At 45.0% G+C, this 18,433-nt stretch overlaps 1 protein-coding gene across 1 annotated transcript in view; it reads left to right on the top strand.

Annotated features, from left to right (window-relative positions):
• The window catches only part of tmem116 (transmembrane protein 116), a 34,499-nt gene extending 25,746 nt beyond the window's left edge, over positions 1-8,753 (top strand). Inside the window, exon 11 of the mRNA XM_028579830.1 lies at positions 8,149-8,753. Coding sequence (XP_028435631.1) covers positions 8,149-8,316 — 168 coding nt within the window. The 3' untranslated portion in view covers positions 8,317-8,753. The remainder of the gene's footprint in view (positions 1-8,148) is intronic.
• Positions 8,754-18,433: the final 9,680 nt, after the last annotated feature.

The raw sequence follows: 18,433 nt of genomic DNA, 5'->3' as shown, positions 1-18,433 counted from the left end.
TCTTTTTAATAAACTGTCTGTACACTTACAAAGTTCTCAATGCTTCGGTTTACATGTAGGGAGCCTCACTATGCTACCGTGGAAGCGTGGTGCTAATTTGAGCCTTACCGTACCTAGAGATTGGCATGGGGTACGTTCCATAAAGTGCTCAATGCAAATCATCCAGCTATTAGGCTAACTGAAATAAAACCATGCCAATCTCTAGGTATGGTGAAGGGTATGTGATGATGTGGGGGGGTATGGTGAAGGGTATGTGATGATGTGGGGGGTATGGTGAAGGGTATGTGATGATGTGGGGGTATGGTGAAGGGTATGTGTATGATAGAAGGTGTAAATATGGGTTAATAGGTGTGGCAGCAATCGCTTCAGGGTGTCGGGTCAGGACACTATTCCAATGTTCAGGTGAGAGTGTGGGGAGAAAGGAGATGCAGTGTCCAGGGTTGCAGTTTAGATGGTTTATATAAACAAATAGGCTTGTGTTTCTGTGCGTGTGTGTGTGGTTATTTCCATGGACGCACACACGGAAAAGAAACTGTCCATCAAATATTGCCGCAGTGTAAACTCAAGTCCAGCTGATGTCTGCTCCTCCGTGCTTCTCACTCGCTGCTGCGTTCAGGGGCCGTTGTCAGGGTGGGAACAGAGAGTGCACATGCAGAGCGTGTGATCAGACACAGTTGATACATAATGGGAATGCATACTCAGGGCATGGCCTTTTTTACAGCCGCCCCCAAATTTGGTATGCAAATTTGTTTTCAAGGTCCATTATGGCTCGGCAGCATCTCGGGGGAAAGCAGGCAGTCTGATGAGCCGTGCAACTGGGCGAGTGTAGGTACGATCCTTCACTTGGACAACTGCAGTCCTCACACGTCCGTCTGCTCCAGGTATGACAGTCTTTACGGTTCCTACTTGCCACAGAGCCCTTGGAGCCTGCTGATCCACAATGAGAACTACCGTCCCAATGGTGATGTCCTCTTCATCAATATTCCATTTCTGTCGTGCTTGCAAGGTGGGCAAGAAATGCTGTATGAAGTGCCTCCAGAAATGATCGGCTAGGACTTGAGTATGTCTCCACCTTTTGCGACTAAGCAGTTCTGTCTCTGGGTAAACGACTTGTGGCAGGGAGGAGTCCGGCCGCCCCATCAACAAGGAGTTGGGTGTAACAGGATCCGGGTCTGCAATGTCCGTGGAGACATAGCCCAGGGGCCTAGAGTTGAGGATGCTCTCCACCTCAATCAAGACAGTCATCAACACTTCCTCGGGTACAGTTTGAGCTCCTAGTGTGGTTCGGAGGGCTGTCTTCACCGATCGCACCTCTCTTTCCCACGACCCACCAAAGTGGGGAGCTCCGGTGGATTGAAGCGAACCGATCTGTTCTGCTGCTAGCAGATCTCTGAGGGCAGGCTCCAGGGTATTGAATGCTTCATGCAGCTCTCTACTTCCTCCTTTGAAGTTGGTGCCTTGATCGGATAAAAGCTCAAAGGGCTTTCCCCTACGAGCAATGAAGCGTCTGAGGGACATTAGAAAGGAATTAGAGTCCATATTCGCCAGCAGGTCGAGGTGGACTGCCCTCGTGGTAAGACACTTGTACAGGATGCCCCATCTTTTTCAGTTCGCCTGCCTATTTTGACGAGCATAGGGCCAAGCAATCCACCCCTGTTGAAAAGAAGGCAGGTTGAAAAAGCCTCAAACTTGAGGGGGGCAAATCTGCCATTCTCGGGACCACTGGTTGGCCTCTCCACTTCCTGCACTCAGGACAGTTATGCTGATGCCTCCTCACTGCTTCTCTACCTCTCAATATCCAGTACCTCCTGCGCAGCTCAGCGAAGACACGCTCAGCTCCAGGGTGATGCAACTGCTTATCACAGTGCTGGATTAGGAGCTTTGTGACTGGGTGAGTGGGGGCTAGAAGGACGGGGTGCAGAACATCCTGGCTCAGGCTGTTACACCTACGGAGTCTACCTCCAACTCGGATCAGGTCAGAAGACTCATCGTATTCGGGAGCAAGGGTAAGCAATCTGCTGCTTGTCGGGATGGTCTTTCCTGACTTGATAAGTGTAAACTCTTCAGGAAAGCTCTCCATCTGAGCATGTCTCAGGAGGGCCAACTCGGCTTTAGAGTAGTCATCGGCGGCAGGCTGAGTGGTGCTATCGGCCGCCCGTGGAGCAACTGTGCAGTAGCTTCCAGGAGTTCCTGATATGTGCTGAACTGCTGAACATCAGGTATTGTAGGACTTGTTGTTCCTGTGAGCAGACCGCTGAACGTTGTCTTCCTCAGCTCTTCTACCTCTTCTGTAGTGTCTCCCTCTGGTGCTTTCGGCCAATGCTTGGCCGACAACTGAAGGAAAGGTGGCCCTTTACTCCAGCGATTCTCTCCAGCAAGCTGAGTCAGTGTTTTCCCTCTTGTAATATCATCAGCAGGATTGGTTGCTGAATCAATATAGCGCCAGGCTGTAGGGTCAGACAGCTCTTGTATTTCTGCAACTCTGGTTCCCACAAACACTTTATATCGGCATGAATCTGACTGAAGCCAGTTAAGTACTGTGGTTGAGTCTGTCCAGTACACCACCTCCTGTATGTCAAGGGTGAGCTCTCTCTTAAGAACTGAAGCTAACTGCGCTCCTGTGAGGGCTCCACACAGTTCCAGCCTGGGGACTGAAAGCTGCTTCTTAGGCGCGACTCTTGATCTTGCAGCCAAGAAGACAACATGGACTTCTCCTCTGTCCCCTTCGGTACGCAGGTACGCCACAGACCCATACGCACGCTCAGAGGCGTCACAGAACATGTGAATGCTGCGACTGCTGTTGCTGCAATTCCAACTGTGGTCAGTGTAACATCTTGGCAGAGTGATCTGTGCCAGCTGGGGAAGCTCACTTTCCCACAACTGCCAGGCTTGGAGAAGGTCTTCTGGTAGGTGAGGATCGTCCCATCCTCTTTTCTTGTCCCAGAGACGTTGCACAATGACCTTGGCTCTCGTGGTGTATGGAATGATAAATCCGAGAGGGTCGTACTGTTGAGCGAGCAGTCGATAGATGTTGCGCATGGTAGGCTCTGGACTTTCACTCTGGTGATGCTTGTAATGCAGTGTATCAGACTTGCAATGCCATACGAGTCCGAGAGTACGCTCTTGGGGTCAGCCATCTCCTGGTTGAACCAGAGGATGCTGCTCTCTGACCTAGACTCTTCAGGTATGTTGTCAATGACTGTGGGCACATTGCTAGCCCATTGCCGAAGTTCAAATCCACCCGCCATGAGGAGGGAATGCAGTCTGTTGACCAACTTTTTAGCTTGCTCTTCGGAGGGAAGACTCTGCAAACAGTTGTCAACATAAAAACAGCGTTCTATTGACAGACGGGCATCTTCTCCTGGCTCAGTGTGTCTCTGGACATGTGCTTGGAGTGCAAAGATAGCACAACATGGGCTGCATGTGGTCCCAAATGGAAGCACTTGCCACTCGTAGACCGTCGGTTCTTCATCTACCTTCATGTCGCGCCACAGGAAACGTAGGAATGGTCTGTCTTCTTCCAGCAGACGAACCTGGTGGAACATCCCTTTAACGTCACTGCTGATGGCGATTGGGTGTTCCCTGAATCGAAGGAGGACTCCCAAAAGGCTAGCTCCCAATGTGGGGCCCGGCAGGAGGTGGTCATTCAGGTTCTGGCCCTTGTATGTGAAGGAGCAATTGAAGACTATCCTGTCCTTCCCGTTGTGGTGCACCATGTGGTGCGGGATGAACCACGAGTGGCTGCTCCCTTTAGCCTCTGTCGGTGACATGGGTGTGACATAGCCAGCCTCAAGCAACTTGTGGATCTTCTTGGAGTAGGTCGCCGCCCTTTCCGGTTCTCTGGCCAGTCGTCTTTCTGTCCCACGCAGCTGAGTCAACACTGCCTCCTTTGGTGCATGGATTAGGGGGAGATTTTTCTTCCACAGTAACGGGGTGGCATACCTTCTGACTCCGTTTACCTCAATCCTGTTTGTCTTCTCCTCAAGCTGTCGGACTGCCTCTGTGTCTTGCTTCGACCTAGTGATGAGCCGCTCACTCCGATACGGCAAGGTATCCAGCTGCCACAGTTTCTCCACATGGCTGAAGAGCTCAGCTTCTGGATGAGCACAGGATGTAAAAAGACACTGCTGCGGAGTGAGCCGGTGGCGCAGGAATTTTGATGGGCCTTGTAGAACCCACCCAAGTCTGGTGTGTACGGCTGCAGGTCCACCAGGAGGGCCGAGGCGTACTGGTTCCACAGGAGTGATGAGATGAGGGTAATCTGACCCAATGAGCAGCAACGGCTGTGCCTCCTTGATGCTTGGCAGTGGCAGGTCCTTAAGGTGACGGTACCTTTCCTGCAGAGCTTTGACTGGGTACGTATGGCGGGCGAGGCCAAGTTCCTTTGCAGTGAAAGCTCTGTGGATCTGGAATGAAGAGCCAGGCTGTGATGCGGAAGACACAGAGAATGACACTGTGGCTCCGTGGATGGTACGAACCTCTTGTCGGACAGTGCGGAGCGCCAGGTCTTCAGATTCCCTGTGCAAGCCTAAGTAATCAGCAGCTTCATGCAAAAGTATGGTGCGTTCTGAACCATCATCCAATATAGCATAGGTCTCAAGTACCTTGTCGCCGCTCTGGAGGATAACACGACTCAACTTGAGTAATACCTGGCTGCTGCATGTCGGCCGATCTAGGTACAGGGTCTCTGAGATAGAACTCACCAAGCAAGTGCTTTCTCCAGTAACCTTGGGTTTATCCGACGCTGCAGCGTTTCGGCTGATATTGACCTCATGAAGAACCTCAAGGTGCTTTCTTTCGCACTGTTTGCACTTGGCCTTGAGTGTACACTTTGCTGCTTGGTGATCACGGCCACATCTCCAGCACCTCTGGTTCCCCTTTATCCACTCGGTCTTCTGCTCAATCGACAAGAGTTTAAAGTTGCTGCACTGGTTAAGATAGTGCTGCACCGAGTCACAGAAGGGACAGTACTTTTTGGCTTATCCTGTGTCGTCTCCGATACAGATACAGTTGTAGCTTTCTCTGGTCTCTCCTGCTGACTACCATGGAGAATAGTAGTGGTCTTCTGGGACTTGTACTCTGTACGCCTGTCTCGGCGTGGGGCTTGCTTCTCTTGACCTGAATTGCTACAGTACTGACCTCCATCTACCTGTACACGAACCTCATATTCAAGCCAATCAGCTAGGTCAAGCAGTGTTGGGATTGGAATGCGGATGGGGTTCACAAATCTCTGGAAGTTGGCTCTTAGGTCGTGTGGCAACTTAGCTAAGAGGCGAGATACGTGTGAGCCACATCTTAACTCTGTCCAGCCCTGGCCTCCCAACTGGTGCAACATGCCCACTAATGCACGGACTTGGAGGGCAAATGACTTGAAGGCTTTAATGTCACCACTCTTGATGTTTGGTCCATCCATCAAATTAGAGATTCGCTTCAAGGCCAGCAGTTGAGGTTGACCGTACATTTCGGTGAGTGCCCTCATGGTATCGCTGAATGGGAACAGGCCGTTACTGTATGAATCAGCAATTAGCAGTGCTTCTTCACACTTCAGGTGGTCAGTCAGTATCTGGAACTTAAAGCGTTCTGAAGCATCAGGTGGGAGGATGTTGTCCAACGCGAGCTTCAATCTTGCAAACTCACGTGGGTCCTCGTGTTTGAGGTCGGGGATTGTCGGCTTAGGTCCGCTATATGTCTCCACATGTGGGTGTCTGCCAAAGGGAGTTCGAGCCTGAGGCCGCTCTGCTGGGTGCAGGTAGTCATAATATCGATCATCTGGGAAACGCTCATTCCAATGCTGGTACTGACCATCAAGGCCATAATAGGTGTCACAGCCATTAGCAGAACGATAGCGATCCTCAGGATAGCCTCTCCGATCTGAAGGGTGATTCCTGCCACCTTCCCAATAGGGGGGGTCATTACGTTGGGCTTGCAGACTAGGTTGTCGGTATGACTCAGCAGGGTAAATGTGGCTGTTGTCATAGCGACGATAAGTATCAACAGGAAGTGGGCGGAACTTGTCATCACGCCGATGGTACGTAGCATCATAGGGAGGGCTGTAGCTGTCATCAGGGCAACGATAGGCATCATTAGGCAAAGAACGAGTCCTAACATCAGGTGTACTGGATGTAGCGCCACTATGAGGATGATAGCTGATAGCGGACTGACGCTGAACAGCACCAGTTGGAGAGCAGTGTGTGTCTTCTTGGTGTTGCGGCGGCGGCAGTGGGTCTACTGTCGTCAAACCTCGAGGCATGGGGGACGATCTGGCTTCTGGTGTTCGCTGAAAGGCGTCTTTGTAGCAAGGGGTTGACTCACCAGAAGCTAATGGAGAAGATACTGCATGCTGATGACTGGACAGACCTGCTCCCTTTAGACTGTCACTAAGCTCTGTAATTGGGTCATGTTGGCGGTATTGTGGGGAAGAAGACTCATCACTGAATTGCACCTGTAGAGCATTTTCACTCTGACGTGGGTCCTGATGACCACTATGTGCCGTCAGTTTACTAATGGGTGCAGGTGTGTATGATGTCCCATGATCCTCAAGTTGTCTGGGCCGTGACATGACATATGAAGGAGCTAGTGCAGGAGAGCTGGCGATCATGTCTGTAAGGCGTTGCACATCTTGACGCAGTTTGTCGTTGTCCTCTTTCATGCTACGAATACATCCTAAAACATCAGCAGTGATAGCATGTCTGGCCTGCTCATCCACTGGACTGCGATGCCTGATAGGGTAACTGACCTCATAGTCCTGAAGGTATGATGGCAGGTGGCTCTGTCTGCGTGGGCGGTCCACATCTCTTTCTGAGTCTCTTTCATCTGGCCTGAACATCTTGGACTGACGCAGTTGCTGGATCCGGCTCGAAGGACCAAAATTGTATGATAGAAGGTGTAAATATGGGTTAATAGGTGTGGCAGCAATCACTTCAGGGTGTCGGGTCAGGACACTATTCCAATGTTCAGGTGAGAGTGTGGGGAGAAAGGAGATGCAGTGTCCAGGGTTGCAGTTTAGATGGTTTATATAAACAAATAGGCTTGTGTTTCTGTGCGTGTGTGTGTGGTTATTTCCATGGACGCACACACGGAAAAGAAACTGTCCATCAAATATTGCCGCAGTGTAAACTCAAGTCCAGCTGATGTCTGCTCCTCCGTGCTTCTCACTCGCTGCTGCGTTCAGGGGCCGTTGTCAGGGTGGGAACAGAGAGTGCACATGCAGAGCGTGTGATCAGACACAGTTGATACATAATGGGAATGCATACTCAGGGCATGGCCTTTTTTACAGTATGTGATGATGTGGGGGTATGGTGAAGGGTATGTGATGATGTGGGGGGTATGGTGAAGGGTATGTGATGATGTGGGGGTATGGTGAAGGGTATGTGATGATGTGGGGGGTATGGTGAAGGGTATGTGATGATGTGGGGGTATGGTGAAGGGTATGTGATGATGTGGGGGTATGGTGAAGGGTATGTGATGATGTGGGGGTATGGTGAAGGGTATGTGATGATGATGGGGGGGTATGGTGAAGGGTATGTGATGATGTGGGGGTATGGTGAAGGGTATGTGATGATGTGGGGGTATGGTGAAGGGTATGTGATGATGTGGGGGTATGGTGAAGGGTATGTGATGATATGGGCTGGGGCTATTTTAATTCCAAAGGCCAAGGGAACTTTATCAGGATGCATAGTATCCTGTATCCTTTAAAAATAAAAATCTGCCTGCCTCTATGTACATATGGGTGTACTTATTTATGCCCCCTGTATTTTAAGGAAGAACATTTATTTATTTACGATACCTTATTACAAAGAAAATTGCTGTCCTTACAGGTTGGATTTTTCCTAATTGTTTTTAATTAAGGCATTAAGATCAATTTCCCAAAACATATTTTTTTATTCCTCTTTTTAGTCAACTTTAGCATGGGTTCATAACCTTATGAGCACCACTGTATGTGACATATTTAAACACCCCTTTCACAGGCCAAAGTTCATATTTGTAACTTAAATGTTTGTGTGTATTTCAGTGCTGAAATAAAACTTTTTGGAGATTTTAGGAGTTTGAAAGAACATGCATGAAACATGGAAAACATCTGGATTCAATCTTTAAGTGTGCAGAAACAGAAAGCCGTGTACGTTTCACTGACTGTTCTCTGTCCTTTAGGCTTGCACCTCGGCCTCTCAGGGTTTCCTCAACTGTCTGTTGTACGGATGGACCCGTGCACGTCTCCAGCGAGCCGGCAGGAATGTTTTATCTCGAGACATGGACACTCAGACGCCTCTGCTGAGATCCCAGAAGATCATACGCTACCAAGCACTGCGCTCCTTCTGAAAAAGACAGACGAGGAGTGGCACGCTGGAACTGAAAGTGAAACTGAGCAGGTGCTTCTACTGTCATCTGCAGCAAAAGACTCGAGAGGAAAAGTCTCAACTTTCACTTTCCGTGAGCGGGGAAACCCCCGCGGCTGGGTGTCTGAAGAGGACCAACACTTCCACCTCTGATCCTGAACCGCCGAGGCAAGAAACAGCCAGGGGGGAGTTTACGCTGAGAGAAACAGCGATAACGAAAACAGGATTTGAAAGAGACGTTCGTGCATTGACTCTGAACTGACATAACCTCACATGTGGTTGGTTTTAACGTCATTATCTGGGTCAAATCTGTCTGTACGTGTAGTCCTACATGTGAAATATTATTGTTACCAATGAGTGTCAACAGGATCGTAATAGCAGGTTTAAAAATGTAAACCTGTCGACTAATTTTTACTTCTTTCGTCTGTAAACCAACAGAACAAAAACATATTAAAATATAAGAAGTTTTAGCCTGTAAACAAACATATTCAGTCATTCTTTACAGTTCACATGCACCAGAGAAAGAAGATTGAAAGCCCCTTTAATCTTTTCATATCCACATTAAGATGAAAAGTGCTTTGAATACGTGAATATATGTGGCAAAACAGTCCGGTTTGATACCAATATTTTAGCCTTATTCTGCTCTTAGCTTGCAAGTTTGAAGTGTTAAATTCAAGAGTTAGGGAAGTTTAGATTTTAGGAGAACTGAAGCATCCTGAAGAATATATTTTGAGTCTCAATAGGACGAATCAAACTATCTAATCTAGGGGCCCTATTTTAACGATCTAGGTACACGGTGTGAAGCGCCTGGCGCAGATGTGTTTAGGGCGTGTCCAAACCAAATCCACTTTTGATAGTTTGACGGCAAAAAAAAAAGGGTCCGTGCACCAGGCGCATGATTCTAAAGGGTTGTACTTAGTGTCTTCATTAATTCATAGCTGTGTTTTGGGCATAAAATGCAATAAACCAATCAGAGATCATCTCCCATTCCCTTTAAAAGCCAGGTGTGGTTGGACCTTGGAGCATTGCTATTATGATAGAGGATTTGCACCGTAATATTTTATATTTGTAATATAAGAAGTCAACAGCTACGGCCCTTGACAGGACCGTCATCTGGCGATGCCTGTAGCCGGCTCACAGTCACCTATTGGTGGCTAAACAACTGCCGCTGGTAGCCAACGTCCCGGAGCTCTGTAGCAGCTAAACAACTGCTGCTCAGATTGTATCCCTCCATGCTGCTGACTAACCGTGCTGAAACTCTGGAGGCGTCACACCACAGAGCAGCGCTCCATTCAGAGAGAAGCCGCCTGACGCAGGAGCCTGACCTCGCTCGTTATGGGATGTGATCCCCCTCCACCTCCGCCTCCCTCATGCCACAGGCTTTTGGCCAGAATCTGCAGAAGAACAATGAGCTTCTTCGTCAGTCAGACCTCAAATTATCTGAAATACTGAAGTTCATAATTTCACTGCAGTTAAAATGAAATCAAAGGGATTTTTTCGGATGTCGTCTCTAAAAAATCTACAAGACATCTATAGATATACAGTACAGGCCAAAAGTTTGGACACACCTTCTCATTCAATGCGTTTTTTTATTTATTTTCATGACTATTTCCATTGTAGATTCTCACTGAAGGCATCAAAACTATGAATGAACACATATGGAATTATATACTTAACAAAAAAGTGTGAAATAACTGAAAACATGTCTTATATTTTAGATTCCTCAAAGTAGCCACCCTTTGCTTTTTTTATTAATAAGGGAAAAAAATTCCACTAATTAACCCTGACAAAGCACACCTGTGAAGGTAAAACCATTTCAGGTGACTACCTCATGAAGCTCATTGAGAGAACACCAAGGGTTTGCAGAGTTATCAAAAAAAGCAAAGGTTGGCTACTTTGAAGAATCTAAAATATAAGACATGTTTTCAGTTATTTCACACTTTTTTGTTAAAGGAGAACTCCAGGCAACTTTTCCGTTAATCTTGATTGCTATACGTATATGAGTGCTGCCGATAGCAAAAAAAAACAAGCCGAATCGGTGCTAGCAACACGGAGCTGCTGCAGCTAATGCCGAGAGCTCCCACTCAGCTAAAACGGCAGTTATGGGGGCATAGGATAAAGAGTGCCTTTGTGCCTCTTAACAGACACAAAATGCAATTAAAATGTCTGTGCAACATGAACAGGGACCTTACATGACAACAAGATGCATTTAGCAACTTAGCCATTGTTTAAATTCACCTACCCTCTTAGCTGCTAGCTGCCGTCTGGGATGAGTGAGTGTGTTCAGCCAGGCTCCGGTAATAATCATCACGCAGCAGTTCCATGTGCATTTATAGCATATATATCCATTTTGTGTGCTGTGGAAGTTTGGGGTCCCCTGCTGGAGCTGCTCCCCCCGCGACCCGACACCGGATAAGCGGGCGAAGATGGATGGATGGATGGATGGATGGTGCTGTCGTTGGTGAATATGAGTCTCTGCAGTGGCGAATTGTGTGGTAGTTTCCTTAGCCAGGCTAGCAGTCCTGACCGGCATCCAGCTTCTACTTCCTCCCCGCCTCCCTCGCGTGCCACACCAACAACAATCCACAGGCGCCTGCTGGTCTGGTGGAGGTCCTACAGAGGACAGTTCATGCTTTCGCGGTGAAATTTTGAAGTTTATTCCCCCCTCAAAAATAGGTAATTGAGCACTGTAGTGGTCCTATCAGTTTACACTTATACACAAACCAGTGATGGAGAACTCGAGTCCTGGACTCTGACTCGAGTCCAACTTGAGTCGCTATTCTCTGGACTTTTGATTTGACTTGAACTCGCAAACTGATGACTTGGACTTGGTCTCGAGGACTTACAAACTATGAAACCGGACTCAGAAGTTGGACGAAGGTTCTGAAAACTTTTTAAACGTGTAATAGGTAGGGATTGAGTCCAGGGCTCTGGACTCGAGTCAGACTCAGGTAACAATGACTTGACTCAGACTCTTCTTTGGTGACTCGGACTTGAACACTGGAGACTCGAGACTTGACTCGACTTGACTGTTGGTGACTCGTCTACAACACTGACACAATCAACCCCAAAGAGACACTTAACGACTACGAGACGCAAAATTGCTACAAAGAGACACAGAAATTACTATAATGACTAAAAACAACTTCAAAGACACACAAAGACCCAGAATAAATAAGTATTATGTTATTATATAAGTATTATATTACAATATGAACAGTATGAACAGCTCTGAAATAGAGAATGATGAATAATTGATAAGTGGAACCAGTAAACAGGTGCTGATTAGAGACCGTGTTGCTGGGTTATTGCACAGGAATTGAACCTGACACTGTGAGTCAGAAGTCAGCTGTTCATCAGCGTGATGGCTTGTGGAAAGAAACTGTTCCTGAGTCTGTTGCTTTGGCGTACAGTGCTCTGTAGCGCCTACCAGAGGGGAGAAGCTGGAACAGGTAGTGTCCGGGGTGAGATGGGTCTGCAGTGACGTTTCCTAAACAGGAAAGAGACTAAAAACAACTTTAAAGACACACAAAGACCCATGAAAAGACTAAAAACAACTTAAAAAGAGACTAAAAACAACTTTAAAGACACACAAACACTCTTAAAAAGACTAAAAACAACTTTAAAGAGACTAAAAACAACTTTAAAGACACACAAACACTCATAAAAATATTAAAAACAACTTTAAAGACACTCAAAGACCCATGAAAAGACTAAAAACAACTTAAAAAGAGACTAAAAACAACTTTAAAGACACACAAACACTCATAAAAAGACTAAAAACAACTTTAAAGAGACTATAAACAACTTTAAAGACACACACAGACCCATAAAAAGACACTAATCGACTACAAAGACACAGAAACTACGAATGACGTCACATGTTCTGTTGGGTCTCTCTGCCGTTGCTTCAGCTGATAAAACCACAAAGTTCACTAACTCTTTAGTCAAACTAAAGAGTTACTGAACCTAAATCTACTAAAGACAAAGTCTTGAACATTTCCATTTGATGGTGAAGATTAAAAAACACAAAGACCGGGCAGTTTGAATATGTAAATTAACGTAAATATCTAAGAGGTTGTTTTTTTTATTCCTAAAAATTCAAAGAAGGACATTTAACCCAAATGTGGTCTTCACATTAACCATGCAACTTTTGGTTTTTCTGGGTAAAAATTTAAAAGTTAAACTTTTTCTCAACGTTTTGGTCGTCTTTTTTGACACTTTTGTCACTTTACCCCGACATTTTTGTCACATTTGCCCATATTTTTGTCACTTTTTGAAGCTGTTCCCGATCTTTTTGTCACGTTTTTTTGGACATTTTTGTCACATTTCCACATATTTTTGTCACTTTTTGACGTTTTTGAAGCTTTTGAAGCTTTTTTCCGATGTCTTTGTCACTTTCTTTGACACTTTTGTCAGAGTCAAAAACGTTGATAAAAGTGCCAAAAATGTCTTAAAAAGTGACAAAAATGTTAAAAAATACTTCTAAAAAAAGCAACCAAAACGGTGAGAAGGGACAACAAAAGTGTTTTTTTTCATTGTTGAAAGAAAGACAACACATGGGTGAAAGAAACATTGAGTTCTGCTCAGTTACATAACTTGTGTGTGTGAATGCGTAATCCTTGCATAACGTGCAGCACGCTCTGCACTGAAGCCCCCCAGTGTGGGGTGATGACGTAATCTCTGCGAGCGTGTCATCACAACTGATTACACACGTACAGCCTCCGTCTGTTCTTGTGCACAAACACTCCTGATCGGAGGTTAATAACGCTCAACGTCACAGCAGAAACTACAAATAACAAACAGGACGGAGAACAAACAACAAGCAGCTCACGTGGCGATACTATCAGTCACAGACGAGGCAGAAAAGCAGAACAGATCTTATTAACTGGGTGATTAATCATCAGATATTCAGACGATCAGATGCAGCAGGAAACAAAGTCGCCTCTAACACACAACCGGTTTGTTCTGCTTCGGGACTAAAGACCTCAGGAAGGAAGAAGCTTAACATCACTGTGCAAAGGGTGGGAGTCCTCATCTAAAATGGAGGTAGCTGTAGAGTAAGGCATGGATACCCGAACCGAGCCCGACGGGCCGGGCCGAGTTCGGACAGATATTTAGAAATTGTGGTCGGGTTCAGGTCGGGCTCGGTCACATCAGCACGATAAGTCATTTGTTGTAAAATGGTGCTGCGGCTCCTTTAAGCAGAGGTGTCAAAATTTCTACTTAAGTAAGGTAACGAAGTATTTGTACTTCGTTACCTTACTTAAGTAGAAATTTTGGGTATCTATACTTTACTGGAGTAATTATTTTACAGCATACTTTTTACTTCTACTCCTTACATTTTCACGGAATTATCTGTACTTTCTACTCTTTACATTTTAAAAATAGCCTCGTTACTCATATTTCAGTTCGGCTTGTTTTCATTCCGGCTCGTCATCGTTCATAAAAACACACAAAAACCCTATCCAGATCGCTCCATCCGGAGAGAGTGAATGTGATTGTGGTTGGATGAGAAGTATAAACATAGTCATTCCGACACCCTATTGGTTTGTACGCGATCCATCAAACCTGCACAGACCCGGTGCCTTAACGACCGTTATCTACCGGACCGAATAGCAACGTGGATTTCGGTGCCTTATTTAGGTGCCACTTAGATGCCTGCGCTTCTCTCTGATGCTCCGAAAACGGATGTTAGAGGGAACTGAAACATCGCCGCACGGGACGCTAGTTAACACTACAGTTGGCAGCAGCTAACGTTAGCCTACGGTTAGCTAGCAGCTGGAGTAAACACGCTGCCGTTGACTGAAAAACACAGACACAGAGATGTGTCACCTTTTTCAGCCCTTCTGAGTTTGCAGGTATGATTTTAATATAACATTATTATAGTCATATGATTTTGTCCTAACGTTTTTGGGTTAAGCTGTTGTCCTTAATGGCATTTCCCCCCCTTACATCAGGGGTCTTCAACGTTTTTTAAACCAAGGACCCCTTAACTTAAAGTGAGATGTAGCAGGGACCCCTTACTACATATTGTATGAAATTAAGTTGCATATTAAACTGGGCCTACAATAACTGTTAGGGCAACCTAAAGCCTTCTTACATACCCTTTTTTCATAAGCTATTAAAATATTAATTGTTGGCATGATTTTATAATATTTTAATGTTACATACTGTATGTGGCACAGTAAATCTAGGATTAACTGTATCTGTGGGCTGATATCTTAGGGACTACCTTATCTATAGGCCAGTAAGCCTATCATCAGTGGGAATTTATATTTGCTAATAATATTTTGGAATTATGTTAAGGCATTTTAATTTTAAAAGACTCAAAGATAATAAAAAGACTCAAAAATGTACAATAATTTGGAGGCCTCCCTGCAATGACTTTGAGGACCGCTGGTTGAAGATCTCTGCCTTACATTACTTTTACTTTTATACTTTAAGTAGTTTTGAAACCAGTACTTTTACACTTTTACTTAAGTAAAAAGCTTGAGTTGATACTTCAACTTCTACAAAAGTATTTTCAAACCCTAGTATCTGTATGTCAGATTGTGGAGCCCTCTGGTGGAATAAAAAGCCCAACACACCTTCTGTGAAATTTCTCCTTTGTTATCTGTTCACCACAGAGGAAAGAACCTGCAACTTTAAGCTCATGGAAAGCAGAAATGTATGTTTACTGATAATCATTCGAATAGATCCCCAGTGATAATTATCTATTGACAGATGTCGTGTTTTTTTTTAATGTACCATCTTAAATCCTTAATGTAATGAAATGTTTCTGTGTAAATGTCATCTTCTGAACACCCATGTGCCTCCTTGGGATTCCCCTGGTAACTCTGTTTAAATGTCACAACGCTGTGAATTGTGGGTAGCTCCCTCAGGAAAAGTCTGCAGAAATGTGGACTTGCAGAAAGTGGTCAGAAAGGGCTCGAAATGTCAGCAAGAGAGAGCCCTCATGTACCCGATGATGTGCCAGTGGGACAGCCCGAAGCCCCGACAGGCGTAACAGGAACGCACCTCAAAGTCTGTGAGTGTGTGCATGTGGACATGGAGATTTGGGATAACTTTCAGACCGTAAAGTTAGAGAGTCTCTAAAATCGATGCACTCAGGGAGAAATCTCCGACATGGCAGCTGTGGTTTTAGATTGGGTCTGGGGGAAGTGAACAGGGAGCCAGGCGACTACAAAGGCCTCATGACTTCTTCCCTACATTTCCCAGAATGCATTTCGACATCTCTGAAAGATTCTTGCTGCTTTCCAAATCTCATACTTTTTCTTATTTACTTTTAGTAGGTATCTGCAGCTGCCCTTGCAAAGCATGTACTGTAACGTGCAGTGTTCATACATACATGCATTGGGACTACTTTTTTATAACATTGCACCTTGAACTTTGACCTTGTGCTCATATAACTGCTACGCAAAGGATTGTGGGTCAGGACAGGGCATAGGCACGTTCAAGATGAGCCAGGTCTGTGCAGCAGATCGGTTTAATTTTCGTGGAATTGGAGATATTTTGATTGATATTTGTCTCATTTTAATGTTTATTTTGTCAATATAATTCCTTAATGTGTTGAAGAAGTTCTCCTACTTTTAAATTAAATAAAGTCTTTACAAAAGCCTCCTGGATCAGCTGGAAAATGCATTGTCAAAAAGCTGAGAACAGGGCTGTTTTTCTGGCACCACGAGTGTTAAAACTTTTTAAACAATACGTGGTTCTTGCAGGACAGGGACGCTACAAACATATGATCTTATAAAAATATGATGCATTGCTGCAGATTAACACTAACCAACAGTAGTGTAGAGAAAACTGAGTACAACCTTAAACATCTACAGGAGGAAAATGCAACATACATATTAATGCAGCAGGAATATTAATCGAGATAAACAGGAAACAGTGAAAGAAACATGTATAAAACACATTATGCAGAAACAGGTTTAAAAGATGTAGAACAAACTCATGTCTATATGAAAGAGTGTGTAGTGGAATAAAAAGCCCAACACACTTTCTGTGAAGTTTCCCTTTTATTATCTGTTCACCAGAGAGGAAACACTGCAACTTCAACCTTTTAGAAAGATGAACACATGTTTACTGATTCATCATCCGAATAGATGCCCAGTGACAGTTATCGAAGAGGAAATCATAATTGGAGCCACCGGTTGCCACAAAGTCACCCACGGTCTTCCTCCCCTGGAAATTCCCAGTTTTTACAACCTGCAAAGATAACAACAAAACCCAGAGCAGAAGAGTGTGACCCTTTGACACTGATCTGTGATGGTATGAATCTATTTTTTGGGATATACACAAAGATTTACCTTCCACCTTGAGCCCAAGGTCTCAGCGCGGGTCACCACCGTCTGAGAGGAGGTACCGTAGTTTTCTCCTTTATGGACGAGCCACTTAGTGCCATCGCCGAGCGTCACTCTGAGGGATGACAAGATGCAGATTTTTCACATTAGTGTGTTAATGTAACCCACCCCAAATCTGATGGTTTTGAGCAGGAATGACGTGATTGTGTGATCAATATGTGTCATCATAATAGGACATTTTGTACATTCATCCAAGCTAATTTTGAACTGAAGCTAAAATATTCCTCCAGATATAACACATGAGTAAAAACACAAAGTATGAGTTTCCTATTTTCACTTATTAAGCAGACACAAATAGCTCAGGTTATGCCACTTTGTTTTAAGTTTGAGTCATTTTAATTCTCAAGACTTTTCAGCAGTGGCAAACACTTTGCGGTAATGCCCACTAGGTGGCAGCTGCACAGCGCTGATGTCGTTCTTTCCTAAACCTGTTACAGAGGGAGAAACGGTGAAGAAAGAAAAGGAAATAATATCCTGAACAGTGATTTATTTATTTTTTTCTTTCTTTTTGATGGTGGTATCTGAAAACCTTTATCTGTTGACACTGTGGGACTGTGAGAGAGACAGCGCGGGTGCGACGGAGGAGAGGACCTTCAGGCCTGAGTTTGTATTTCCATTTCTACTATCTCACCAGTAAGGTCTTTCCCTCCTGTGGATTTGGAGGATTGTGTCGTATACTTTGTTTTTTCTTTCAGACTGAGCTCAAGCCAGTACAGGGTTGTGCACAACTAAATTAAAGGGCCTGTTGCTGCAGCAAAACTTCAAATGTAGTTTCTGGCCAGAACATATTTTATTGTCATATGTATTTTGGGGTGGTAAATGGGAGTGGACATTTTCAATAATACTATTTTCTTGCAAAGAGTTACTGTGTGTTTGTGTTTTCATTCTCTGTGTGAAGTCAATAATCATCTACAGATAAAGACAAATTAGTTATTAAGTGTCAGTGCATATGATATCTATCTTATCTTTATCCCTCGAACCAGGAGATTACTAAAAGAATTAAAGTAGGGATCCCAGACCTTGAGGTGTTTTTGCAGGTAATGTTGAAGGCTGATTAGAACCTGGTTACATTAACAACATGGCAGCTCAGCGCGTGTGTGTGGCACTGACTTAGTCTTGCATTGCAACCTTTATCTCCACAGTGCTGTGGAGTAAGGTCTGGCTACGTAGATGCATCATGGGATAGGAGAAAACACCTCTCTAGGGCCTTGTTATGGAACCCACGCAACTTCTAGGCAGGACCCGCCCTTCAATGGCATTCACACATTACTATTGGCCAGGCGTCCATGCTTACGCAAGGTAACAGAACCCGATGTGTTCAGGTCCTATCCCCTGACCAATCGGCTATCCTAAACCTTAACCACTCGAGGTCAATGCCTAACCCCAACCAATCGAGTTGCTTCGTTGAGCGGGACTTGCCTAGAAGTTGAGGGATCCAAAATAACGCCTCTCTGGGTTGTTTGCATTTTTTTAAAACCAATCACAATCGTCTTGGGCCGCGCTGAACTCCAGACGCAGCAACGGTGGCTCTGCTAAAATAGTCTCGGGAGGGAACTTGTTCTGGTGGAACATTTGCACCCCGCAAAAGAAAACTCATCATACAATATTAAAACTGTTGACACAATACAGGACCGTGAGCTATTTAAATAAGCTGATACATGGTTAAACCTCATTGGCTCTTACCAGTGTATCTCCGTGTGGACTTCGTCCACAGCAATCCCACCAATCAGT

The sequence above is a fragment of the Perca flavescens genome, chromosome 6, assembly GCF_004354835.1.
Source record: "Perca flavescens isolate YP-PL-M2 chromosome 6, PFLA_1.0, whole genome shotgun sequence".
In the NCBI taxonomy this organism is placed as follows: Eukaryota; Metazoa; Chordata; class Actinopteri; order Perciformes; family Percidae; genus Perca; species Perca flavescens.
Note: the sequence above shows the minus strand (reverse complement) of the source record. Positions and strands in the feature narration are given on the sequence as shown.